The sequence below is a fragment of the Muntiacus reevesi genome, chromosome 17 (assembly GCF_963930625.1).
Source record: "Muntiacus reevesi chromosome 17, mMunRee1.1, whole genome shotgun sequence".
Classification (NCBI taxonomy): domain Eukaryota; kingdom Metazoa; phylum Chordata; class Mammalia; order Artiodactyla; family Cervidae; genus Muntiacus; species Muntiacus reevesi.
The window spans coordinates 7053770-7081750 of NC_089265.1; the positions used below are offsets into that span (position 1 = coordinate 7053770).

General features: G+C 50.9%; 1 protein-coding gene across 1 annotated transcript; it reads left to right on the forward strand.

The window, feature by feature from the left end:
• The first annotated feature begins 6202 nt into the window (after positions 1–6202).
• Positions 6203–27714, forward strand: CTSB (cathepsin B). The gene is made up of 10 exons (XM_065907965.1): positions 6203–6342; positions 18615–18765; positions 19403–19488; positions 20391–20505; positions 22313–22431; positions 23239–23324; positions 23622–23765; positions 24174–24290; positions 25401–25529; positions 26136–27714. The coding sequence occupies exons 2-10, from the start codon at positions 18640–18642 to the stop codon at positions 26219–26221; spliced, it is 1008 nt and encodes a 335-aa protein (XP_065764037.1). The 5' UTR covers positions 6203–6342; positions 18615–18639; the 3' UTR covers positions 26222–27714.
• Positions 27715–27981: the final 267 nt, after the last annotated feature.

Sequence of the window (27981 nt, forward strand, 5' to 3'; positions counted from 1 at the left end):
ACAATACAATGTGTTAACTATAATCAATAAGTATACATAATGATATAACATATGGATAATAAGCAATACACAATAATAAATCTTTGAGTTCTACAGGAACTAAGGCCTCCACTAAGTAGGGGTAGAATGGTAAGTTGATCCTCCTCCTGCTTCAATCTGCTAAGACCTGGACTCTGTCAGCCTTTGCTCTGATTCTACACTAATTTACCTGGGCTCAAGCCCCTTCATTAATATGCATGTACCAGTTTTGCTGCTCTGGGAGACACCACTTTGGGAAATATCCCTGTGTTCACCTTTGACTCAAGTAATAACACACCCTTCTCCTGATCTTTGGCTTGGCTGTGTCTATTGGCTCAACATCCAACAGGAGGTGAACCTAGTTTTCATGTAACAAGATCTCTGTGCAGGAGACTATTGTCAACACTTCCCATCAGTCAGGGCCCTCTGGGAAGCTCAAAAGATTCTGATTCATGGTAGAATCCAGTGCTTCTGCACTGTAGGTTTGGATGAATTGGAGACAGGGTCTAAGGGGGGGAAAGAAATCCTCCTTCAAACCCTTCCTTCTACTTGCTAGAGGTTTCAGGAGATTAAGCTTTCAGGCTCACAAAAGCCCTAAAGGAAGAACTTATCTGTGCTGTCAGCCTCCCAGGAAAGGGACCTCTGGAGCTAAGGATGCTGGTTGCAACGCAAATTCCAGTTACAGTTCTGCTTGACTTAAATGATATAGGCTTTTTGACCCAGTGGGAGCTAATTTGCCCATTGGGAACACCCAGATTTATTTGAGGGGTTGCATGGGGTTTGGGATGTAAATCCTCAGGGAATGAATGGAGCCCCACTCAACTAGTTCTCACAACTGTATGCAGTAAATACAACCATCTTACTAGCCAAAGAGGAACCTGAAGAACAGAGGGTTTGAGTCACTTAATCAAGTAAAACAATAAGGAAGAAGCTTTGTATTCTATTATATTACAAGTTAATCACTAAAGGGATGTTGCCTATAAGCTTAAATTATAATACCACTTCTCTGGAACCCTTCCTCCCAGGTAATGAGCATTAAGCTAAAAATAACTTTGTTTAGCTCCCAGGACACATCTTGACCAGACCCACCAGTGAACTGCTGCAGGAAGAAATTTAACACATTTAACGCATCCTCTCGGGAGGCCCTCCAGAACCAGGGCTTTACCATCTCCCCTTTTAGTATAAAAGAAACCTGATTTCCACCTCGCAGAGGATGGGTCTTTGGGACTCTAATCCACCATCTTCTGGGCCTGCAGGCTTTCTGAATAAAATTCCTATTTCTTGCCCCAACAACTCAGCTCTTGACTTATTGAATTATTGGCTTGTTGTGCAAGCAGTACGAGCTTGGACTCAGTTCCACGTGGCAGGCTCCAAACTCTGTCCCCTCCCAGCCAGAAACACTGATGCAGGGGCTACATGATCACAGGCTCAGAGCGGCCGCGCTGAGTGCTCCCACCCGGAGGGGAGACCCTGACGCCAAGACAGCTTTCTCAACAAGGCAACCTGAGCATCAACCATACCCACTCTGTGTCAAGTTGCCTCCTCTGAGACAAATGCCGAAGCTCTTGGATCTGAGAAAAGACAGAAACTTCCAAGCAGTCTTAGGAGGGATGAGAGCCTGAAGTAGAAGAGCTGTTCTGCAAAAGGACACAGGACAAACTTCAGAGCTACAGCAGACTGACAGGAATTGTCTGTGGCTTGGGCTACTTCTCCAGGTGTTCTATTTGCATTTTAACTGCAATCTCCTGAGGACAAAATGCCTTAAGCAGAAAAAAGCCACTCTTCCTTCCTAAAACCCCACCACAGATGTGAGTTATGGTGCCTCCTATTGCCTGAGGAAGAAGGAGGGACCAGGGCTTCAGGGTCACACTATTGTTGTTTTGTTAAAACTCCTGCTCGGCCCTTAATAAGCCAGGGTAACATAGGATGTATCAGGACCTCTCTGGGTTCCTTCTTTTTTTTTTTTTTTTTCCTGAGTTCCTTCTTCATGGAGGAAACTCTTCTGTATCACAAGGCTGTTGAGAATTTTCTTTAAAATGTGTGTATTACATAATGGGTGATCCAGGGATTTCTCTGGTGGTCCAGTGGCTAGGTCTCACCTTCCAATGGAGGAGTGTGGATTCCATCCCTGGTTGGGGAGTTAAGGTCCCACATCCCTCGAAGACAAAAAGCCAATATATATATATATATTTTTTTTTTTTTTTAAAGCAATATTGTAACAATTTTGACAAAGGCTTAATTTTTTTTAAATAGATGATTGATCATTCACTTTTCGTTCTCCTTCCAACTTGAAAAAGGTGAAAGCTAGTTGCACAGTCATGTCCGACTCTGCGATACCATGAACAATCGCCTGCCAGGCTCCCCTGGCCGTGGAATTCTCCAGGCAAGAATTCTTCAGGCAAGAGTGGGTTGCCATTCCCTTCTCCAGTCAGCTACTAAAGAACCCAGTAAATATCAACAGAACATTCATTAAAAATCTCTCCACCACCAGCCTAACCCTCTGGATTTAGAAGCTGGCAGAAAGACATCCGAGAAAGATAAATTTTACTAGTGTTTACAAATAAGGGGGGAAAGATCAGGCATTTCTTTAGAAATGGAACTTTTTTTAAAGGAGAGCCAAAAAAAGTAGGGGCAAAAAGCATTGGTCTTTTGCAGTACTTCCCTAATCAACCCTCTTAAAAATTTTTTTTTGTAATAGGTTTATTGAGATATAATTGACATACCATAATATTTATCCATGTTAAGTGAACAAACTTTTTTTTTCCCCCTATGCGTAAAAGATACATAGAAATGTATCTTGGGGCTTCGCTGGTGGCTCAGCTGGTAAAGAATCTGCCAACAATGCATGAGACCTGGGTTCTATCCCTGGATTGGGAAGATCCCCTGGAGAAGAGAAAGGCTACCCACTCCAGTATTCTGGCCTGCAGAATTCCACGGACTGTATAGTCCATGGGGTTGCAAAGAGTCTGACATGACTGAGCGACTTTCACTTTCACAAGATACATTCCTGGAGAATCCCCATGGACAGAGCAGCCTGGTGGGCTACAGGGGTCGCAAAGAATCAGACACCACTGAGCAACTGTGTACAGCACAGCACACCATATATCCATCACCAGAGTCAATTTTATAGCACTTTTGTAACTCAAGAAATCTCATAATTTTTTTTTAAGATTTTTTTTTGGTGTGGACCATTTTTAAAGTCTTTATTGAATTTGTTACAATATTGCTTCTGTTTCATGTTTCAGTCTTTTGACCTCCAAGCTTCTGGGCTCTTAGCTCCCACACCCCCTACATTGGAAGGTGAAGTCTTAACTCTTTGATCTCCAGGGAAGTCTTTCCCATATCTTTCGGCCCTCACCTCCCAAACCTCCCATCTCCCTGTCTGTGTCCCCAGGCTGAGACACTCACTAATCAGCTTTCTATCTCTACAGACTTGCCTGTTCTGGACACTTCATGTAAGTGGGATCATGCAACATGTAGTACTCCTCACTGGCTTCTTTCACTTATCATAAATGTTTTCAAGATTTTTTCCATGCTGTAACATGAACTGGTATTTCATTCCTTTTTATAAATGAGCAACATGTACCAGTATTTTGTTCCTTTTTATAAACGAGTAACAGTTCATCGTATGGGCACATGGCCTATTGTGTATCAATCTGCCACACTGGGTTTATGGACACTGGGTCATTCTACTTTTCGGTTATTGTGAATAATGCTGCAATGAACATCTGAATCTGAGCTTTTGTGAGGACATGTTTACATCTCTTCTGGTGTGACCCTAGCCTCTTTTCCAGAAACTCAGAAGACAAATAGCTTCTGCACATACAGGTCAAGGCCCTCTCTAAGTTCTGAGGGCTCTACCCTGGACCCAGACCTGGCAAGTTAAGCCAAAATTCTACTAATCCTTCTATTATTCATTCATTTATGAATTCACTCACTGAACACGTGTACATCCTCTGTTACATGAGCTATGATGTATTACATGAGCACACTGCTATGTGCTCAGGATGGTGAGAGAACAAGACAGGCTAACTCCTTGTCCTCATGGAGCTTAACAGCCAGTGAGAGCAAAGAGAAAAGTAAAATAAATTCTGTGGTGTATTTCTCCAAGAAGCACTCTTGGATCTCCCAGGAAGGGTTCAAGTCTACTCTTGCAGTACTTGTTTATTTTTCTTTTGTTCTATTTCAAAAGGAATTTCTACCTCTTAATGAGAGAGAGATGTATCACCATCATGTGTGTGTCCTCCCTATTCATGCCTCCTCTTATGAGCACTTCTATGGAATTCAAGAAGGACTGATGTCATACGAATGTGACTTGGCAAAACATTGGCGTGCAGTCTGGAGCCCAAGGCTGGAGTTTCTTCATCCCCCCTGTTGCCACTAAGTTCCTTGGATACTCCACGCACTTTCGGGTGTACCAACCATGGGTTCATTTCCGTTCAGTCTCTCAGTCGTGTCACTTTGCGACTCCATGAACCACAGCACGCTAGGCCTCCCTGTCCATCACCAACTCCCGGAGTCCACCCAAACCCATGTCCATTGAGTCAGTGATGCCATCCAACCATCTCATCCTCTGTCCTCCCCTTCTGCTCCTGCCCTCAATCTTTCCCAGCATCAGGGTCTTTTCAAATGAGTCAGTTCTTTGCATCAGGTGGCCAAAGTATTGGAGTTTCAACTTCAACTTCAGACCTTCCAATGAATACCCAGTACTGATCTCCTTTAGGATGGACTGGTTGGATCTCCTTGCAGTCCAAGGGACTCTCAAGAGTCTTCTCCAACACCACAGTTCAAAAGCATTAATTCTTCGGCGCTCAGCTTTCTTTGTAGTCTAACTCTCACATCCATACATGAGTCTTTTTTCCTTCCCCTCTTATCCTTAACTGGGACCAAACAGATGAGAGCACATGTGTCCACAAAGCTGTCTGAAGGGCCCTGGAAGGCACAGGGACAGTGTCACAGCTTATGGCCAGGCATCTGCAAGACGCAGCAGCCAGCCAAGGCCTCTTGGATTTGGTCAGACCTATAGCTCTCTTACTAAAGGAGCAGGAGGATAAAATGTCAGACTTTCCCCGAGTCTTTTGAACAAAACTGGGATGATACCAACCTGGCAACGTTGTCATCCGCATTAGAAACATCTGTGGATTCATGGAGCAGGGTGGGACTTGACCCCACCCCTCAAACATCTCCATCAGCCTCTGCACGCACCCCCATCCGGAAGTAAACTCCAAATATAACATTGTACTTGCTATGTACATTCTCTTTGGGACAGGCCCCCTGGCACCCCTTTTTCGAAACGGATTTTTGCCTGTCATGCCTTTACAGAAATTCTGATGCAGCTCTTGAAATTAGTACTCGGTGGTAATAATTCAGGCTTCCCTGGTAAAGAATCCGTCTGCAGTGCAGGAGACCCCGGCTGCATTCCTGAGTAAGATCTCCTGGAGAAGGGATATGCTATCCACTCCAGTATTCTTGGGCTTCTCTGGGGGTTCAAGCGGTAAATAAGAATCCACCTGTAATGTGAGACACCTGGGTTCGACCCCTGGGTTGGAAAGATCCCCCTGAGGAGGGCATGGCAACCCACACCAGTGTTCTTGTTGGGCTTCCCTGATGGCTCAGATGGTAGAAGAACCCGCCTGCAATGCGAGGCATATGGGTTTGATCCCAGGCTTGGGAAGATCCCCTGGAGAAGGGAACCAGCTACTCACTCCGGTACTCTTGCCTGGAGAATTCCATGGACAGAGGACTACTTAAAAGAAAAAAATTCTTACATATCTGATAGGGACATTCCATTAAAGCTAACAACCTTTTAAGGCTCTTCTGGGAAGCCTGATGTTTCGATGCCCCCATCTCTGGCAGTGGTTTCTAGATCAATGAAATAAGGAAAAACTATCCTCTCCACACAAGTAGGGATCGAGGCTTTGATACGCTGCGTCCCGTCCAGGGCGACCCCGGGGAATTTCGCCAGGCGAGGCGAGGCCCTGAGGGCCGCCTGCAGCCCCCTTCTTCTCTGCAAGGGTCCCAGTGCGCCGGGGATAGGCCGCGGGAACTCAGAAACCCTGCTCCCTGGCCCTGCGATGAGCCGGTGCCTGCAGGGCGCCAGGTCAAAGCAGAACCCAGCGAAGCTGGGCGCGGGAGGCCACGTGACGCTCCAGGGCTGGGGGGAGCGCGCGCGTGGGTGGTCACGTGGTGAGTCAGCCGGTCCCGGGGCGGGGCCCGGCGCCGTACTTAGCGCAGGGGCGGCTGCGGGAAGCTACGGCGGCTGCCCAGGCATCAGCTCAGCGGCTGCCCGGACACTCAGGCTGCAGGCCCAGGCGGCGGAGCGCGGTGAGTGCGGGCGGGCGGGGGGATGAGCAACGTCCCGGGCCGTTGGGAGCGAGGACCCTCGGGGAGTCGCAGCCCGGCGAGCCGAGCGGCATCGCGCCCCCCCCGGACGTGGTTGTGATGAGGAAAGCAAGCTCTGCGCGCGGGCGGCCGGAATGCACTGCCAGTCTGGCCGGGAGGCTCGTGCCCCTTCCCGGGCGCTGTTCGGACCCCGGGCCGGGTCACCCGACCCCACGGCCCGCCGTCTCCAGAGCCGGAGGCGGGGAGTTTGCCGGCGCTCCCGAGGGAGGAGTCTGCGCGGAAGAGCTTGGCCTGGATCCCTGCTGGCTTTCGACCTCAGGCTCCCCAGCCCTTTGTGAGCTTCTGGTCCTGTTTCCTCAGCAGATCACTGAGTTGATAGTAAATACTATCAACATCTATCTTACTTGTTTTCTTTTTGTCGATGATTTTCCTGCGCAACTTTCTGCACACCGCCATAGAATTTCAGGGACCCCAGCAGACAGAAACTGGAAAACCGGAATCTGGAACTGGGTGGAGCGGGGTGGGACCCACAGGAAGAGTTAAATGCACAGATGGAGGAGAAGCTAAGTAGAGGGGAGGACAGGGGACTTTAGGGCCCGGGGTGCCAGCCCCTTCCCTGGGAGTGTGAGGGGAGTGGAATGCCGGCCCCAACCCTACACTGCTGAGGAAGGGAGTCAGGCTTGGGCTCAGGGTGCTGTGGGAGCGGAGAGGCAGGGCAGAGTCCCTGGGGCATCCCCTGCCCCTCAGCTGATGACTCTGGAGGTCTGGGAGAAGGAGCATTGTGGGGTGACTGTATTTCGGAGGCAGCCAGCCTGTTCTGGCAGATATGAATTGGATTTGCTTTCATTATGGGCCTTGGTCAACCCCTTCCCCAGGCACAGGGGAAGGAGAGGCTCCTTATCCTCTACCTGACTGAGATTCATACCCAGTTGGAGGGGCATGGGGTTCAAAGGGAGACCTAGCACCTTTGGTTACCTTGGAAAAATTGCCCTTCAGGCGTTTTCACTAGGGGCATATCTGCCAATGTACCTTCATCTAGTTGAATCTTTAGGTGATGCAAGGTGGTAAGACAAAGAGCCTTAGCAGTGTGTCGGTTTGGTTGCAGGCTGCTTTCCTTTTCTTCTCTCTTAACGTTGTTAACTCCATGGAAGATTGTTTCCTATTGGCACAGGTAGTGGTGACCCGTAAGCTTTGTGGAGAAAGAGTTTGGGCCGCCCCACCCTGTGTGGCCTTCCCAAAGAGAGTTGAAGGTGCCCTGGGTTCACTCAGACCTCTTAGGGGCATCTGTCCTAGAGCTGGGGTACTGCCCAGTGGAAAGGTGCAGATCCCTCATCTGGGGGCGTCACAGGCCCAAGGGGGAGGCAACTCGGACCAGACAAGGGCTCTGGCTCCAATTACCTCCGCTGCCACAGCGTCAGGACAGCCGTTTTTCTGAACTGGTCAGGTAGTGAGGGTGGAAGCCCTTTGTCTCCAGGAGGCACCTGCCTGTGTGTTGCTGACTCAGCAGCTTGAGCCGAGGCCCTCCTTGTGGACTGGCTCTTTCCCCAGCTACTGGCCCTGAGAGTTGGGAGTAGGAAGTTGCATGCGTTTTAGGGCTTAAGATTTTTTTTGTTACCACTGGCAGTTGCATTGGGGAGTGAAGGAAGAGTGCTTTCAGGTGAACCTTGGAATGTCGGTTGGGTGGTTTTCTTAAATGTGGTGATGAGTTGTGATTGTGTTGAATATCCCTGTCCTTAGGAGAGGACTGAAATGTTCCAGGATGAAAACACACAATGTCTGCTGTTTGTTTTTGATGGTTTGGCAGAAGGAAAGTATTGGAAATATGAGAGGTTGAACTGTATGAAATGGTAATTTTTGTAGGTCAAGGAGCATTGAGATCAGGCACCTTGATACAGTTCAGTCTTGTGTGTAGGGTGGTCGGGGTGGACAGTAGGTTGGTGGATCTACTTGAGCCACATGCAGGTGTGTGTTGGACTCACTGGGTATTAGGAGGCAGTTGTCACTCTGCCCCTGGTCCTGGGTCTTCATTTTATTAGGTTTACACTCAGTGCCCTGGATCTTCATCTTTCTTGGGTAACACTCAGGGCCCACTCCAGGGCTGCTTAAGCCAGGTGTTTGAGAAATGACTCCCGAGTCCCTCCATGGCTGGTATGTTCACCTTCCACCCTAGTTTGGGTGGGTGGGGGATCTAGGGATCGAACACCATTAAATATTTAGACTTCAGTCCCTTTTTAAAGCCCAAGCCTCATCCCCACCTGCTTTCTGCGGCACCCACAGCTTCCTTGTCTCAGCCTTGTGTGTCTGGGTGGGAAGGAGGGTGGGTGGTGGAGTCAGAGCCTTCCCTCCTGGTCACAGCCCCCCTCTGCAGGCAGCAACTTTCAGCTTCTTTTCTGCAAGTCTGTGTCTAGTTCCTAAGGGACATTGTAACTCCTATCTGCTTTCTCTCCTCTCTGTCTCTCTCTCTTTTTTTTTCTTTTGATGTGGACCATTTTTAAAGTCTTTATTGAATTTGTTACAACATTGTTTGTTTTATGCTTTGGCTTTTGGGCCACTTAGGTATGTGGGAACTTAGCTCCCCAACCAACCAAGGATCTCAAATCCCTACCTCCTTGCATTGGAAGGCAAAGTCTTAACCACTGGACTGCCAGGGATGTCCCAGCTCTTCTCTTTCTAATTTTCCTGCATGATTATTTTTTAATCCCCTTATTGTTCTTTTGATCCTTGTATCTGTATCAGTTTATGAATAATGTTACTGAAATGCACATGACTTTAATTATATCACATGTATCCTTTTCCACTGATGTCTGAAATTGATTTACATTGATACGTACAGATCCAGTTCATTCATTTTAAGTGCACAGTGTATTCCTCTCCTGAGGGACAGTTAGGTAGGTTTTGCTTTTTCACTGTCCTCACAAGGCTACAGTATCCTGTTTCTAAGACAGTTGCAAGGGTTTCTCTGGGGGAGAAGCAGAAGTCGGGAAGGTGCTCGGTCCTAAGGTGTGTGCACCATCCATTTTATAGATGTCAGTGCTGTCCACTGAAGTTTTACCAACATATTCTCAGGGCCGTGAGGGTTCTTGCTCCTCATATTTACCAACACTAGGTATTACCAGACTTTAATTTCTGCCCATCTGATGTGTTTGAAAAGCTGTCCTTGTTTTAATTTGCATGGTTGGGAATTCCAGTTTAATTCTCTGCCCTAGGAAATTGATGATGAGGTTTTTCTATTTTTGTTGTTGATCAGTGGTAATTTGTGGGTTTTAGTATGTTTGTCAACAGCTGAAACTTAAGAAGGTTTCTTTTGATCCTAACCTAGGCATCTGGACTCGTCTTCAATTAGATAATAGTCTCTGGTTTTTTTAACTTTGAGGACACGTGTAGGTTCGGGGTACTGGCAGTCTGAATCTTCTGAGAAAACTGAGGCATCTGCAGGTTTGTGACGTGATGGGGGGGTTGGGTCACCCAGATGGTGGTGGAGAAATCTCTGCAATTCCATTTCATGGCAGTTCTGTCCCTATCCAGGTACACCATCCAGAGCTTGCCCTTGGTCTTTTCTCAAGCTCCAGGTCCCCTCACCTGGGAAAGAAAAGCCTTAATCAGGACCAAGGGTCCTTTTCCAGCGTTACTATGTTATGAATGCTGGGTGCTAGGAGGGATGTGCCCGCAGTCTGACTGTGGTTACCTGTCTCTTACTTTGCCAGTAAGTCACTCAGTGTGGCCATCAGGATAACCTAGAATTACCAGCAAGGGTACGGGAAGGAGAGTGGGACAAATATCTAGATAGTGAAAGGACTCCGTATGGAGCACAGTGGGAACAGCTATTCTGCCAAGAGATCCAGCGAGGCTGGGCTTCTCCATGACCTGCTGACCTGGAGTTGGGCAAGATGTGTTCATTGGAACAAACAAGTCCCATGGCTTCTGGGCTTGTGTAAGACCTGGGAAGGCGATATCAGCCTAGAGGTTGCTCCAGGGTTGAGGCCTTGTCACACATCCACTGGGAGCCTTCAGCCCCCACCTGTTCTGCATCTACTTAACTCTGCAGATATTTGGGGGGTGCTGTGTTCTGGTGGTTAAGAGCAAAATAAACCATCATTTGGGCTTACTTGGTGGTGCAGTTGTAAAGAATCCACTCATCAATGCAGGAGACACTGGTTTGTTCCCTGGGTCGGGAAGATCTCCTGGAGAAGGAAATGGCAACCTACTCCAGTATTCTTGCCTAGAGAATCCCATGGACAGAGGAGCCGGGTGGGCTTCAGTCCACCGGGACACAGAGTCGAGCACAGTTGAGCGACTGAGCATGCAGGCACACGCAAACCATCATTTGAGGAAGATCTTGATCCCCCCCACCGCCCAGTGGGGTGCGTTTGAGGACAGAAGGAATTACCCTGCGGGGGGGTAGGAGGTAACAGGCGTGTGCACCGGGAGATGTGTTCCATGAGAATATGTCCTCACGTGGCCCCCAGGAAACTGTCTTCCTGGACGGCTCTAGGGCTGTCTGCTCCCAGCCAGGCAGCACCCTGCTGAGGGGCAAGTGTCCTCAGGGCCGCGGGGAAGGAAAGCAGGCCCACGTAAGAGAGGTGAGGCCCTTCTGCCGCCTGCTCTTGTACCTGCTGTGTTTCTGTGCCCCCAGTGCCCAGCCAGCAGGGAGATGTCGTCTGGCCGCGAATTAGATTAGGGAGCTGCTGTGTTCCTGCGGGCTGGAGAGGCTTGGAACACTAATCTCATTTGAATCTTCAGGGATTTCTGAAAGCTTTTATAAAGTAGCCTCAAGGTCCTTCAGAATCCAGGCAGCATGCCCGTTTCAGTAACTGAGACCAAGTGGGGATGGATGACCCCTTCAGCATCTCAGAAAGTTAGCGTCTGAATCTGGGAGCAAGCTGGCAAGCAGAAGCTTCTACAGCTTTCCAGAGCCTTGCCCAAATGGTCTTGCTTTTCAAAAACACAACATTTTTTGACTGCCAAGGACCTTTCTGGGGGTCCATATTTTTAGGCCTGTTGGTTAGTGGCTCAGTCGTGTCCAGACTCTTTGCAATACCATGGACTATAGCCCACCAGGCCCCTCTGTCCATAGGATTTCCCAGGCAAAAATAATGGGTTGGGTTGCCATTTCCTCCTCCAGAGGATCTTCCTAACCCAGGAATCGAACCTGCGTCTCCTGCATTGGCGGGTGGATTCTTTAACACTGAGCCACCTGGAAAGCCCTTTTTAGCCCTAGACTAGTATTTTTCTTCCCTTTGTAGGGTATGAGCTGCTGTGACTGATCTTAACACATTATTGACTGGGGAATTTTTGCAGAAACTGATGCCTGTGACCATAATACATCTTTGGTCAATGGTGTGTTAAGTGATGTTCCATTTGTGGGCACTGCAGTCATATGGTTTCCAGGCACCAGGGGAGAGCAGCTTGAGAAAGCCACACCATGGGACTTGATGGGAATTAGTCACTCATTCTGGGCAGACGATTGGCAAATGGGGAGCAGAGAGAGTCCCCATGAGTTTTCTAAAGAGTTTAGGTGGCTGAGGGTGGTGGGATCCCTCTCATGGCTCCTGGATCCTGTGGCGCCTGCAGTGATGTGATAGGTGCCTTTTCTGGGTCTCACACCACTTGCTTTTAGGGGCATTCAGCTGCAGGGGGCCTGGCTCTAGGGGCCAGATAACCAGCTCGTGTCTGGCTATCTGTCTCTTTAGCGCTGTGAAGATGAAGACTGGCAGCCCTTTTGGCTTGGTTTTTTTTTTTTTAGTGTATTTATTTTTAACTGAAGGATGATCGATTTACAGTATTGTGCTGGTTTCTGTCAAACACGAGCATGAGTCAGCCATGGGTTTACCCATGTCCCTTCCCACTCGACCCTCCATCTCACCCTTCTAGGGTGTTACGGAGCTCCAGTATGAATTCAAAGCAGCTAAGCGCATTTCCGTTAGGAACCAAGACATCAAACAGAAAGACCACATCAAGGCTATTATTCAGATTCAAAGAGGAGGGGTCCCCGGTGTCGTTCAGTTCAATCAGAGCCCCTTTGAAGTCAAGGCGCTTGAGCTGCTCCAGCGTGGAGGTGGAGGTGAGCAGCTGACATCCAGGGGCCACGAAGGGGTGCCTGGCTTTGCGTGGGTGCCCTGAAATGGCCCCAGCTTCGAGGGCACAAATGCTCATGGCGGCAGCGAGAAGCAAGTGTAGCTTTGTGGGAGAGAAAGAAACACAAGTTCTAACATGGTCCCACTGAATGTTCACAGCCCTCCAAACCTTCCACCTTACCCCTACCTAGAGCCACTCAGCTGCATAAGAAATAGCCTCAATTTGTAGCTGTTGGCAGAATGTAGGCACTCAATTCTTTGAAGCCAACTGTGAAAGCCAGCTGTCAACAGTATTTGAGTGGCAACAATGGATAGGGGGCTTCCCTGGTGGCTCAGTGGTAGGTTCGATCCCTGGGTTGGGAAGATCCCCTGGAGAAGGAAATGGCAACCCACTCCAGTATTCTTGCCTGGGAAATCCTGTGGACAGAGAAGCCTGGCGGGCTACAGTCCTTGGGTTTACAAAGAGTCAGACATGACTCAGAGACGAAACAACAGCAGTGGATAAGGAGGAACACAGGACCAGACGAAAGACTGGTTGGACGTGCATCCATCTTTTTCTGGATTAGCCGGTGGATTGCAGGTGGCCAGTTTGGAAATTTCAGGTATTATATGTCCTGTCTCCTTAGGATTTAGAATCCAGTCTGCAAAGGGCTCTTAACCACATAAGAAAACTGTTTAAAACATCGAGCTTGGGCTCTTATCCTAAAGGCCTCTGTTCTATCAGCATTTTTGTGCGCTTCCAACTCCACCAGCTCCCCATCTCATGGAGGCACCCAGGGCAGAGGGTGCGTCTGTAAGCCCTGGGAGGGCTGTTTGCCCAGCTGTTTGCACAGCTGTACTCATAAATAAATGACTCCATACATTTCAACACCAACAAAAATAAAACTAAATTAAAAAATAAATAAAAGATCAGGCTTGGCTGCATATCCCTGGGATGTCAGGACTCCGTGTGCAGTCCCTTCCTTCCTGAGTCCCGGTCCCCGGAGCCCACAGCTGGCTGCAGGGAGGTGTGGCAGGCAGCTGTGCTCTCAGGAGGCTGGACACAAAAGTGCTCTGGGGTCTGGAGCCGAAAGACATGAGACAGCCCGTATTTTTAAATGCTAGAGATTAGCTTGGAAAAGGGCCAGAGGGCATAGAGGAGCCCATGCCCTGGCTTCCCAGGAAGTCAGCTGACCGAGGGCTGGAACTCACATCTGCCCACAGCTGCTCCTACTCCGTCCACGCCCTGACGGGGTCTGGTGACTTGCAGGTGTTGTAATCCTGTATGGGGGCCTCTTCCCTCACTGTAAGGACTTTCTGTTCTTTCTCCCTGGTTTTTAAGGGGGAGCATACCCCCACAGAATGAGAAAAGGGAAATGTTTGCCCGAAAGAGGGGAAGTGAAAACTGACTGTGTTTCGTGCTGAGGTGGTGACCCTGGCTAACAGCACAGCTTGGGTCTCCAGCTGTTTGCGCATCGTTTGTCCCCTGTTCACGATGCCCGTGGAGGTCAGCACCCCCAGGAATGCAGTTGCCAGTGCCCTGGACTTCGGTCTGTCTCCTTGGGAGGAGAAACTTGACTTCATATTCTCTGGGATCTCAGTAGCTTCCGGACCCTCAGAAAGGGGGGCCCATTGGGAGGTCAGCTGGAGTTAACACCTGTTTTAATTTCGGGCTGTTTGTGATGTGCGGTAGGTAGGTAGTTTGTGTGAACTGGGCTTGTCTGGTATGGGCTGTGAATGGGGAAAGGAGAGAAGAGAAGAGAGAGGAGGCTTTGTTGCCTTCTGACTGTGGCAGGTACCCTCCTCTCACTCTGGACTTCCACTGGGGGACACGAGTGGTCATTAGCCCCATTTTACAGGTGGTGAGACTGAGGCTCAGTGAAAGCAGGTACACAGGAAGTAAGTGGAATCCAGGTCTCCGGACTACACGCCTAGAGCTCATCCTTGAACCGCAACCCAGATGCTGTCATGTGATACTGCAGCCCCAGTGGGCGAGTTGGGGCGGTGGTTTGTGCATTGCTGTAATCCCCAGGTTCGCATGTCTGGTTCTCACTGAGGCCAGGGTTGAGCTGGGAGAACAGTTGATAGGAGCCATGGAGTAGGACCCACAGAGCAGGAAAGTGGGGTGGGGTCCCGGGCTCAGGCTGGGAGCTGCCCGAGTTTCCTGCCACCAGGAAACCAGAGAAATCTTAGGTGTGATCAGGTTGCACGGAAGCACCCAATTCTGCGCATCAGGCAGCCGGCTAAGCCCACAGGGGTCCCGGGGACACTCCGGTTTGACAGACACGGAGCATTCACGAGGATGGCCTCTGGTTTCCTGGGGACCCAGCTGTGTTCCTGGGACCCGGACAGGCTGCGCTGAGGGCCGAGGGTGGCGACCCTTCCAGCTATGCTTCTGATGGGCCTGTCGGCCCGGCCTCCAGCTGCAGGGGTGGGTCTGTATGTAGGGAACCCACCCGTCTTCTCAGGGCAGTGTTGAGATGGCAAGTGTAAGTCAGGGCATCGATAGGAGCCCTCCTCTTCTCTGCCCAGAAGCCTTTTTAAAAGAAGCCCTGGAGAGCCCCTGCGTCCCTTCCTGGCACCTGCGTGTACAGTGAAATGTTTCCTGACAGTTTGGAGGCTCCCTGACTCGGGGTCACGTGAGCAGCAGCCTCCCTGTGAGTCACTGAACATGGGAAGGGTAAGCATTTTGAGCGGAAAGTCACTCAAGAGGCGGCCTCCGACTGGAAATGCATCTCGGGCCTCCTCAGAACATGTTCTTTCAATTGGGTGGCTTTCGGTCTTTGGTAGCACCAGTATTATTCTTCCTACAGAAACAAAACTTAGAATATAGCATGTTCACTCAAGAAAAATTAATAGAAACAAAAAGAGGGAAGGCTATATGGTGAACGTGGGCTTCCTCGTGGCTCAGTGGTAAAGAATCTACCTGCCAGTGCTGAAGACTTGGGAGCCGTGAGTTCGATCCCTGGGTTGGGAAGATCCCCTGGAGGAGGAAATGGCAACAGACTCCAGTATTCTTGCCTGGAGAATCCCATGGACAGAGGAGCCTGGCGGGCTGCAGTCTGTGAGGTCTCAGAGTTGGACGCGACTGAGCACGCACACGTATGGCGAACGTAAGCAGTTCCATGTGACTTGTGTATGGTTTTCTTGACATTTTGCGTGTAGTGACAGGAATAAACGTGTACGCGGGTTGAGTGCCCACACTTGCCATGACTCACCTGCTCCTTTGCTTTCTTTCACTTACTGTATGTATATATACACACATATATATACGCACACAAATGTTATTGTCAGTACGATATGGTTCACTTCCACAAGTTCATTTCTTAATGGCTGCTTTTGTATTTCATTATTTAACCGTTTACAACTTAGCAGTTCCTATTATAGATGCTTTCTTCTGGTCTTTTGTGAACACCAAGACTGTTTAGTGTACCTGTATCTTTGCGTTTTGAGGCTTGTGGGATACATTTCAAAAGGTCAGATTGCTGAGTCAAAGGGTGTGTGGATTGAAGAGCTGATAGAGGCTGGGCGGTACCTACTGATGGGTAAGCAGCAGCAGCAGCGCCTGGTTCCCCACCGCTAACCCCACGGAAACCGATCAAACCCTACAGCTCCTGGCAGTGTGGTGGAAGATAAATACCTCTTTTATGAGCAACTCTAAATATCCATTGGCCCTCTGTAGCTCTTTTTCTGTACATGTACTGTGTATATCCTTTGGCTGTTTTTCTGTTATGCTGTTTCTCTTCTGATTTTGGGTCCTTTGCCTACTAGGGAAGCAAAGCCTTAAGTATGTGTAAGGGCTGTTTTTTGTCTGTCACTTTGCATTTTGTTTTTTCTAAAGGGAGGCTTTACTTTCATGTAATCAAACATTTTCCCCTTAAGGGCTCTGTTTGATGTCAGTCTTAGGCCTTCCTCACTCCAGTATTATGTTTGTTTGTTTTAATAATCTTAAAGATTATTTTATTTTTGGCTCTGCTGGGTCTTTGCTGCGCGCAGGCTTTCCCGTGTTTGGCAGGCCGGGGCTGCAGCCTAGGTGTGGCTCACGGGGTCAGTATTTGCAGCTCCCGGGCTCTAGAGCGAAGGCTCAGTAGTTGTGGCTCACGGGCTTGGTTGCTCTGCGGCATATGGGATCCTCCCAGCTCAGGGATTGAACCTGCGTCTCCTGCATTGGCAGGCGGATTCCTTATCCCTGAGCCACCAGGATAGTCCGAATACGACTTTTTTTTGAGTGTGCTTATTTTCTCATACAACTTCTGTGTTTTTATGCAAGATCTTTGTTCCATGTAGCATTTGTGTGTATGTGTGTAAGAACTTGAGGGTAAAGATTCAGTCTTATTTTTTTTCCTTTTTCTGAATGCACAACCAGTTGTGCAAACCCCATCCACCGAAATGTAGATGTGCGTTTCCTCCCCCGCCTCTGCCACACGTAGGCTGTGCCTCCAAGTGGCCTGTTGTGTTGATGGACCCCTTCCTGAGCTGGCATTACTCGGAGTTCTTCATACCTTTCCACTCCAGGGGTTCAGGCCTCCGTCACTGCTGTTTTCCAGAACTGCCTGGCTAGCCTCACACATGGATTCTTCCCAGTGGCTTGTTGCTTAAGCAACAGATAAATTTAGATTTGTTTTGCTTAAATATAATTCACTGTGTGGGAGGCAGCCTGTTCAGTGCTGTGAGCCACCTCATCTTCCAGTTCCACTCACGGCAACCTGTGACCTGAGGAGGTGACGCAGGGACCAGCTCCTGAGGTTGGGGACAGGAGGGTCCCCAGTGCACACACGCATAGACACAACTCACTGAGAGGGCATCTCCCCAGGCCTGGTGGTGCTGTGGCACCTGGGTCATATTTCTTGCTTTCATCAGAGCCTGTTGCCTAAGAGTGTGACTCAGAGGCCTAGCTAGAACTCGCCTGTCTCCTGAGCTGTAGGCCCGTCCAGGATCCAAGACCATAGTGGTAATGGGATGGCTTACCTTCTCGGGAGCCCCGTCTCTGAAGCAGAGTCCTTGTCTGACTGGAAAAACCACAGACAGTCCCAGGAGACCTGTGCGACCGGCCAAACCAGCTCTGGTTCCCGGCTCTTGAGAAAGGCATGCGGAGCTGGAGGTGGACTTGTGTTTGCTTGTCTGGTGTTCAAAACGTGGCTCGTGAGATATATCTTCGGTTTCATTTTTTCTCTCTGACTGAGCTTCCAGTTGAGACGTGATCACGGGGAAAGGTGTTTACTCTTTGGGAGCTCAGACTTGAGAAAAGCCCCAAACTTGTTCCAGAAGTGCATGGAGAGGCAGGGGCAGCAGGGGCAGTGGACTTGACTTTGCATAAAGATTTGGTTTCATCTGTTTGTTTGGGGTGGACTTGTTGGCACCGCTTGTCGCCTGGGCCCTGGGGTGGGTTCTGACAGACAGCAGGCTGCCTTTGCACCAGCCTCATAGTTCACGAGATGGTCGGTTCACAGACCATGCAGTGACCAGCACCATTTCAGACTGTGATCCCTTAGCTGGCCCTGCAGCACCTTGGAGATTGAGTGACACGGTGCCCTGCCCACATCAGGGGGCCTCACGCGCATGGCACAGCCCTTCCTTGGCTCGCTGTCTTGTGTTCCTGGACGGCACCATCTCTCTTAGCCATCCAGACAGCTGCAGCAGAGCGCCACAGGCAGTGGCTTCCAAACAAACTTACTGCTCTCAGTTCTGGAGGCTGGGAGTCCAAGATCAGGGGCCAGTGTGGTCCACCCTGCCTGATCAGACTGCCCTGTGTCCTCTCATGGAGGAAGAGGCAGGGGAGCTCTGTAGGGTCTTTTTTATAATCAGGGCACTAATCCCACTCATAGGGGTTCCACCCTCATGACGTCATCCTTCCCCCAAAGGCCCCACCTCCTGACACCATCACCTTCTGGGGTAGGATTGCTGCTTGAATTTGTGGGTGGGGGACACACCTTCAGTCTATCGTGCAGTCCTGTGTGCTGTGGGCACGGGCTGGGACTCTGAGACGAGGCATGAGAGCCCGCGGGTGCCGGGGTCCCTGCAGGCACTCTGCCGACACCTTGGCTCCGGAAGGGGAAGCCAAGGAGCATGAGGGGGCAGGCGGCAGAGAGAGGATGGGACGAGGCACCCAGAGCAGCTCATCCTGAGGTGGTGCCTTGTGTGTGTCGAGCACTTGAACCGAAGGAAGAAACATACTGATGTCTTGTGTCCTTTCCTCTCCAGGTGAACCTCCGATCCAGTTTCGAAAATGTGGCAGCTCTTGGCCACCCTCAGCTGCCTGCTGGTGCTGACCAGTGCCCGGAGCAATCTGCATTTCCCTCCTCTGTCCGATGAGCTGGTCAACTTTGTTAACAAGCAAAACACCACTTGGAAGGTGGGCTGGGGGACCCTTCTGTGCATTCTGACTCCTGAGGGAGGGGTGCAGCTGTGGCCCACGGGCTGGTGTGTCCTGGACAGTTGATCTGATTCATGGTCCTGGCTTGCTTAGGCCCATACCCACTGCCCTGGCCCTTCTGTGTGTGTGTGTGTGTGTGAGTGAGAGTATGAGTACGGGCACGTGCAGGTGATGGCGGGTAAACCAGCCCGTGGAGTTCACAGCTGAGCTGATGCTGAGAGCCTGCCGTGATTAGGGTGCTAGCATGGCCAGGTTCTGGTGGGGGTCCTTTTCTAGGTGGAAAGTGGTGACTTCTTGTGTCCTTACCTGGCCTGAGGGGCAAGCTTGATCTCTGGGGTCTCCTTACAGAAGGGCACTAGTCCCATTCTTGAGGGCTGCACCCTCATGACCTGACCATCTCTAAAGGCCCCCACTGTGTAACAGCATCACGGTGGGGTTAGGTTTCAACATGAACTGGGGGGGGAGACTTCATTCTGTAGCAGTGCCCCAGCACCCTTGCTCTCTGGGGTTGAGGGGCCCCCTGGCCTTGTCAGGCCCTGTGTGGGTGGTGTGCACATTCCACACCCCCAGCCCCCCAGGTTGGTGGGTGACTGCTCTGGGTGGGTCTCTTTTCCAGGCCGGACACAACTTCTACAACGTGGACCTGAGCTACGTGAAGAAGCTATGTGGCACCATCCTGGGAGGGCCCAAGCTGCCCCAGAGGTGGGTACCCGCTCCCGGGTGGGGCGCCCAGCTGCACCAGCATCGCTGCCATGTGAGCAAGATTCTGCCTGGCACAGGGGAAAGGGGGAGACAGGAGGGTTTCCCTGGCATCAAGAGGCCTCGCCCGCCCCACCCCCCCACCAGGCTGCAGGGACCCTGCCCGAGGTGCAGGGCCAGCTCCCAGTGCCAGAGTTTCCTCCTCTGCTTCTCGGGTGTCCCAGCTGCAGAGGGAGAGGCCCCAGGTCTGAATGGTCTTGAATAAGGAGAATCTGAAAAAAGTCATGTGATCTGCCGTTAATGTTTTATTTTTCTTCGTTTTATCATTAATGTTGCATGTTTCACGTAGATACTTCCCTTGAAGGAAGCATTAGAAAAGTCTGTGAGGCTGGGATAGTTAAGTGATGGGACCATCACACAATTGTGAAAATGTTTAAAAAAAGATGAACATCTGGCAGATGTTTGATTCGGGGAAGCATGGGGAAAGCAAAAGAGGTAATTATCTGAACCCTGAGGTTAAAACTCTTAAAAAATAAGCATAAAATAAGTTTAGGCAGAAGTATACAGAATGGTAAGTTATTTGGAGGAATAGAACCCAGTTTTGTTTTTATCAGGCTCCAAGTGGGAAGTTCCCTGGCAGTGCAGCGGTTAGGACGCCATGCTATCACTGCTGAGGGCATGATTTTAATTCCTGGTTGGGGAACCAACATCCTGCATGCTGCTTGGCGCAGCAAAAAAAAAAATTTTCTAATAAAATTCCAAGGTGACGTCCTTGCACATGGTCCTTGCACATGGCCTCCTCTGCACATCGTCATGCCTCTCCCTGCAAAGAGAGCCGAGGCCACAGGGGTTGGGGGTGCGAACTGTAGGGTGACGGCTTGTGATGGAGACCTTTCTTTTTTCAGAGATGCATTTGCTGCGGATATGGTTCTGCCTGAAAGCTTCGACGCCCGGGAACAGTGGCCAAACTGCCCCACCATCAAAGAGATCAGAGACCAGGGATCCTGTGGCTCCTGCTGGGTGAGGCCCTGCTGACCAGAAGGGAGGGTTGGGGCGAGGGGCTGGGTAAGGGCGGGATCAACCAGAGGATCTAAGGTTAGACAGGTTGAGTTTAGGCAAGTCACATAAACTTCTCGAGGCTCAGTCTCCCATAGTGTAAAAGACAGATGCCTGGTGGTTGTGAATCACTGCAGGACGAGGTGGAAGAATTGACAGGCAGAGTGTCCTGTACAAGGCATGTCCCACATATGGGTTGTGAAGCAGTGTTGATTTCTGTTGAACACCCTGTCCTGGGCCATCAGCAGACACCATTAGCTTTGACCCCTGCTCTGCCTAGCTACAGTCCAAGGTCGTACAGAGTTGGACACGACTGAAGCGACTTGGCATGCCCACACTGCTTCATGAAGTAGCAGTGCATCTGTATCAGTGAGCTGTCTTAACTGTGTTTGTGTGGGTAAAACACGTGATGTAAAAGTAACTATCTTAGTCATTCATGTGCCAGCCGGTGGCATTGGGTTCATTCCCATTGCTGTGCAACCATCACCACCTGCGTCCCCAGAACCCGTCACCTTGGAGAGCTGAGACTCCATCCCCACAAAACACAAACTCCTGCTCGCCTCCACCAGTCCCCGCGACCACTCTTCTACTTTCTGTCTCTCGTGACTTTTTTTTGTTTCTTTTAATTTTTGTTGGAGTGATGGCTCAGACAGTAAAGAATCTGCCTGCAGTGTGGGAGAGCCAGGTTTGATCCCTGGGTCGGGAAGCTCCGCTGGAGAAGGGAATGGCTACCCACACCAGTATTCTTGCCTAGAGAATCCCAGGATAGAGGAGCCTGGCGGGCTACAGTCTGTGGGGTCACAAGCAGTTGGACACGACTGAACACACATACACATAATTGCTTTACAATACTGTGTTGGTTTCTCTTGTGCAGCAAAGTGAATCAGCTACATATATCCCCCGATTTTTTTATTTCCTTCTGATTTAGGTCACCACAGCGCACTTAGTAAAGTTCCCTGTACTATGATTTTTCTGTTTGTTTTCTTTTTTTTTTTTTTAATCAGCAAATCAGTTTATTACAGGGTGAGTCACAGGGTAGGATCAGGATGGGGGATGTTAGTGGGGACAAGAGTCTGGAACCATTTGCAGCTGTACCCCATACCACTGAGGAGCCTCTGGATTTTTATAGCTAATCTAGGGTATGGAAAGGGGCGGTTAGGAGCTTGAAAATGGGAAGTACATTCTTAAGATTCATGAATGGATAACTAGGCATTATGTCTGTGAAGGCTTTCATCATTGTTTGGGGACTAACAGAACATAGAGGCTACATGGTCCTAATGATTATGAAACAAAGTCTGTTAAATACTAAAGCCTTTGATGACATAGAAGTGATTCACTGCATCATGCAGTCAAGGTATATCAGCAAAAGGACGGGAGAAGCTCTAGGGGCCCAAGGTGGCGTCATTTATGCCACCAGTCATACACTCCACCCCTGACTTAGTTATTTTGGGTGGGGGAGCTCTTATAATGCTAACTAGTCTGGGTGTCTCATATAAGTGGAATCATAACAGTATTTGTCCTTTGTGCAAGCTATACTTTTATGTTAAAAATCCAAAAACTGCATGTTTCAGAAATAAACCAAATGCCCATGTAGAGGTCTGGGGTGAACTGGTGTCTTGCTTTAAAGCCTAGCGTGAGCCCTGGGACCCCCAGCTGCCTTGAGAGAAACCAGCCACCAGGAGGCCCGAGGTGTCAGCTGTGGCCTCCTGGGTGCGGGCTGGAGGGACCGCAGCGCGGAGCGGGACTCACCTCCTGGGGCTTGTTCCGGCAGGCGTTCGGGGCTGTGGAAGCCATTTCTGACCGGATCTGCATCCACAGCAATGGGCGTGTTAACGTGGAGGTGTCTGCTGAGGACATGCTGACCTGCTGTGGCCTCGAGTGTGGAGAAGGGTGAGTCGGAGCCCCCGGGAGCTGCCCCAGGAGACCTGTGGGTGGACTGGACCGGAGGGCTCCCTGTAGGGGGCAGGCGTGATACTCCCTCGGGCAGGACGATGTCTCCACTGAGACACATTGGGGCCCCCAGGATCTGGAAGCAGGCCCTGGGAGATGCTGCTTTTAGGAGGCTCCTGAAACCAGGCTGGCCCCCCACAGGGCTGGTTTGGGGGTTGGTCGGGGGGAAAACAGATGTTCCCGGTTTAGTTTCTGGGTTTTATTGAGCTTCTCCTTTCCTGTTCCTTGGGGAACAGCTTGGGGCCTGTCTCCTCTGTAATTGAGGTTGATGGGTTCCCAGATAAGCCACATTAGGAACACAGCTCCCTGTTTTCTGCCAGTTCTGGCCTTGGTTTTGCAACAGTGATTCTCAGATGTGGCTGCAGATTAGAAAAATCCGGGGGGTGAAAAGAAAGTAAAACGGGAGTGCCTAGGTCTCAGCCCACAGCAGTGAAATCCTTAGAACCGGTATTTGTAACATAGCCCAGGGATTCCCATGTGCTGCCCTTTGAGAACCCCTGTCCAGACAAGAGACAGCCTCCTGGTGAGCACTTGATTATGAAAGTACTTCTGATTGTGAAAGTACTTGGTGGGCAGGCCTGGGTGATTCCCGGCAGGAAATGACCATCAGGAGAAGAGTTGGGGACTTTTGGGGATCTGGGAGAACTGATGGGCCAGTTGCTGAAGGCGGTGATGGGTGTACTGGGTGGTGGTCTGGGAGCAGCCAGGACAACTCTCACACTGTTTAATGAGTGGCTCTTTTCTCAGCTGTAACGGCGGCTTCCCCTCTGGAGCTTGGAACTTCTGGACAAAGAAAGGCTTAGTGTCCGGGGGCCTCTATAACTCCCATGTAGGTGAGTGTCTGCCTTTAGCGCCCATCCAGCCAGATGGATTTTATAAGCAGGAATAATAGTGGTCTCATTTTCCCCTATAAAGTGAAGATCAGGGTTGAGGGTACATTGAACGCTTGGCTGAAAACTCAGGTAGAAGACAGGGCAGCCCTGTGTACACAGAGGCAGCAACTGGAAGAGGGCAGTGTTGGCGCCACAGACTCTGGGTGACTTCTGTGCTCATGAGCTAGCGCCCTGATTCTTCTCTCAGGCCTCTGAGGGGCTTCCTGCTGACGCCCACCTTTCTTCTTGGCCCCTCAGGCTGCAGACCGTACTCCATCCCTCCTTGTGAGCACCACGTGAATGGCTCCCGGCCCCCGTGCACCGGTGAGGGGGACACCCCCAAGTGCAGCAAGACCTGTGAGCCCGGCTACGGCACGTCCTACAAAGAAGACAAGCATTTTGGTAAGCGGGGTGGGCGACCCCCGGCCCTGGGCCCAGGGAAGCTGAGGGAGGAGGCCAGGGCGCTGGAGTCACAGGTCAGGAGAAGCGCTGTGGTTAATGCCTCTGATGGGAGGGAGCAGCACACTGTTCTCTGCACGTCTCCATCCTGACACCAGTGGGATTGGAGCCTTAGACCCTCAGACTCGGAAGGAAGAGACCAAACCCCTCAGTCATGGGGAGTAATCTGGCCTAGGAGCCTTCTGCTCCTTCCCTGCTTCTAGGGCCTCATGCTTACTGCGCATGCACACACACGCACACGTGCACACACGCACACACACGGCAAGATCCCGCCTGCTGCATCCCCACGAATCGGGAGGTTGCTGGCCCCCTGCAGGAGGCGCCCGCCTCACTCGGCTGGTTTCTTCACAGGATGCAGTTCCTACAGTGTCTCCAGCAGCGAGAAGGAGATCATGGCAGAGATCTACAAGAATGGCCCAGTCGAGGGGGCCTTCTCTGTGTACTCGGACTTCCTGCTGTACAAGTCTGGTGTGCATCCCCCCGACCCCACCGACGGCCCCCGGGGAGGGACGTGTGGGTTCCTGGCTGGCAGGACGTCCCGGGTGGGCGTCGGGCTTCCAATAGTGCCTGCCGCCACTGCCCACTCTCTCAGCCCCTCACCTGCCCTGTCCATGGCCAACTCCTGCTCCTCCCAAGCGTCTCCTCCTTTCTGCTCCTTCTGGAGCCGCCGGCCCCATCTCTCCACCTCCATCCCTTTCCCATCATGTCCGCAAGTAACTGTAGGTTTCCCGTGCCGCACCAAGTGACCTCCTCCGTCATCTTTGTCTTGATAAAGACTTAGCCTTGTGCCCGCCCCCAGTGGGTGAGGAAACGGGGAGCGCCTTCCTATAGGGACTCAACGGGGGAAGGGGGCAGGATGGTCCCCACCCCAGAGCTGTCTTAGAAATCCCCCAGCCCAGACAAATGGTCTGTGCTAAGGACTTCTGTCTCATTTTGCATTCTGCTTGTTCGAAAACTTAAAGCTCTCCAGTCATTTAAAAAAAAAAAAGACCAAGTTGCCTGGTGAGAAAAAATTATAAACCTGGCAGTTCTTAACTTCCACCAACGTTATATAAGAGAACACATTTCCGATTAGACAGTCATTCATCGGTAGCCTGGTGGTCCTCTGAGCACCTCGGCGGGTGTCTCTTCCCGTCAGTCAGCCTTGCAGCTGCCAGCCCAGTCCTCTCCCATAGCGCCCAGCCTGCACGGGGTGCCCCAGAGTAGCACTTTAAAACTCTTAAGCCACAGAATGCCTTTGACGAGTCATTGCAGGGAGTCCCAGTTTGGAAAACAAATGATCATTGATGTTTTAATGTATCAGAGTTTCTAACTTAAGAGGCAGGCAACAAGCACATTGCATTGCACTCCATCTTAATATTTATCCCCCATGTTCCGAGTGTGCTGGGCTTTCAAAAATACATTTAAATAATTCCCGGATGTTATGGGACTCCCTGGAGTCTTCCCATGGAACACCCAGGGCCCGTCCTTTCCTCTGGCTCCATCTGTCCTGTGTGGAGTTGGCCGGCTGAGCAGGTGGGCTGCTGTGGGAGACCAGCGGTGCCCAGGCTGAGTCTGAAGGGCCTTGTCGTCCCCCAGGGGTGTACCAGCACGTCACCGGAGAGATGATGGGAGGCCACGCCATCCGCATCCTGGGCTGGGGAGTGGAGGACGGCACCCCCTACTGGCTGGTCGGCAACTCCTGGAACACTGATTGGGGTGACAATGGTGAGCACAGTCCCCGCTCAGAGGGCGCCCAAGCCAGGGCACAGTGGGCATCGTGTCCACCCGCTGTGCTGGGGAGCTGGGGTTTCCGCTTGCCACAAGGGCAGCCTCTGATCCCGAGGGGGTGTGGGTGGGGGCGTGGCCTCGAGCCACACGTGCTCGTCCTGGTTCCTAGGGCAACAGGTGCAGGGGGCGGGGCCGTACCGTCCAGAAGTCTGACACAGGGCTGGGCTGGAGGGTAAGTGGAAGCCCGCCGAGCGCCTTGTGTCCGGTTGGTGACAGCTTTGGGGCTGGTTTGTGACTTCCACTCCCCCGTCTTTCAGAGCTGGGTCTGTGACTTCCCAGGTGGCTCAGTGGTAAAGAATTCGCCTGCTGGTGCAGGAGACACAGGAGATGTGGGTTGGATCCCTGGGTCGGGAAGATCCCTTGGAGAAGGGAATGACAACCCACTCCAGTATTCTTGCCTGGGAAATCTCATGCACAGATGATCCTGGCGGGCTATAGTCCATGGGATCACAAAGAATCAGACACGACTGAGCATGCACGCTGGCTATGTCGGCAAAGGTCAGAATCCAAGCAGACTAAATGCATCTTACTTCTGCTCTCCAGGCTTCTTCAAAATCCTCAGAGGACAGGACCACTGTGGAATCGAGTCGGAAATTGTGGCTGGAATGCCGTGTACTCATCGGTACTAGAAGATCTGATCTGCGTGGGGGCCTGTCTGCTGGCCCAGGGCCAGTTTTCCCCTAAATACGGCCACTTAGACTGGGGATGAGGTGGGGGGGTGGGGTAGGGATGTCTTTTATTTTTTGAGTTATGATAATATATAAGGGTTTTTAGACAGGGTCTGAAGAAGACTGGGTTGGGCCAAGATGCGTGTCTGCCATCGGGTCTGTCTTCCAAGGACACACAGCCAGGCCTGCCCAGGGACAGACTGCTGCCCCAACACGAACGTGTAGACACAAAAGCCTCTGCCGAAGCAGAGCGAGCCTTTCCCTGTAGACGAGCTGTGTAGCGCCTGCTGCCCCTGCTTCCGCCCTGACCACTTCTGCACTGCCCCCCGCACCCAGCCCCCCACCCAGCCCCGCCTCTGCATCACCAGGGAACAAGACCTTAAAGGGTTTGTAGATTTCTGAGAGTGGAAAGCAGAGTTCCTAGTTAGATCCCTGCACAAGCAGGCAGCTTTCTAGATCTGGAGTAGGCTGAGAAGAGACGGTGGGGAAGCCCTTTGGAGAAAACCCTGTTCTCCCAGGTCCCCTGCATCTGTCGAGCTTTGCAGCATGGGTCACCCTCTCTCGTCCCATCCTTGCTGTGATCCTTTAGGTTTTCTTTTTGTGCACCTTGGCTAATCATGTGAATGAGAGTCTACTACTTGGAAGAGCTGTGCTACTTGTACGGATTGTCTCCTTCAAACTAGGCAGTTGTGACTTGACTGACCTTGCTGCCCTCTAATCCACAGTGAAACTAGTTTGGCAGGAAGCCAGCTTTCACCTCTTACAATCACTGCTTCACCCTGTTAAATACAAGGGATGGCTGCCAATAAAAAGCCTCTCCTTCAGTGTGAAGTCTGCGATCTGGTGGCATCTCCAAGGTTGTGTGTCACTGTCTGGACTTCTAGCTGCTGTCTCTCCCTATCCCCCAGAAAGAATCATGTTCCCATGGATCTGGGTGCCCTCGAACCTCTAACCAGGGATGTCTTGCCTCAGTTGAGTGGAACAAAATAAATACCTAATTTTAACTACATTGCTGCTGCTGTACTTTGAAACCATGGTGCCTCATCTCTTATTTTCCTGTCATTCTATCAGTCCTTTTCTGTTGATTAAGCAGCTCTGTCCCTGTTATGTTAAGGTAAGAACTCTTAGCTCTTTTTTAGCAACCATACACCAGCAGTGACCTGAGGAGTCCTGCAGGCATGGTGTACTGGTGGTATAACCAGTCCTAGAAGGACTGGGGCCCTCCAGCGTTGGATCTGGGTGAGAGCAGAGTCCATGTGTGGTTTTATGAGCTCCTGGTCTCTTGGATTTACATTACTGGTTAAGAATTACTTATTTCTGGGAGTTCCCTGGTGACCCAGTGACTAAGACTGCGTTCCCATTGCAGGGGGCCGATTCAATCCCTGGTCAGGGAACTAGATCCCACATGCTGCTACTAAGATCCAGTGCAGCCAAATAAATTTTTTTGAAAATTACATGTTCCTTTGTATTCTTTTGCATTGTCCTAGATAGTACACAGTAACAGTTCAGTTCAGTCACTCAGTCATTTCCGACTCTGCGACCCCACGAACCACATCACACTAGGCCTCCCTGTCTGTCACCGACTCCCGGAGTCAACTCAGACTCATGTCCATTGAGTCAGTGATACCATCCAACCATCTCATCCTTTGTCATCTCCTCCTCCTCCTGCCCTCAGTCTTTCCCAACATCACAGGAACATACATACACGAAGGACACCAGTT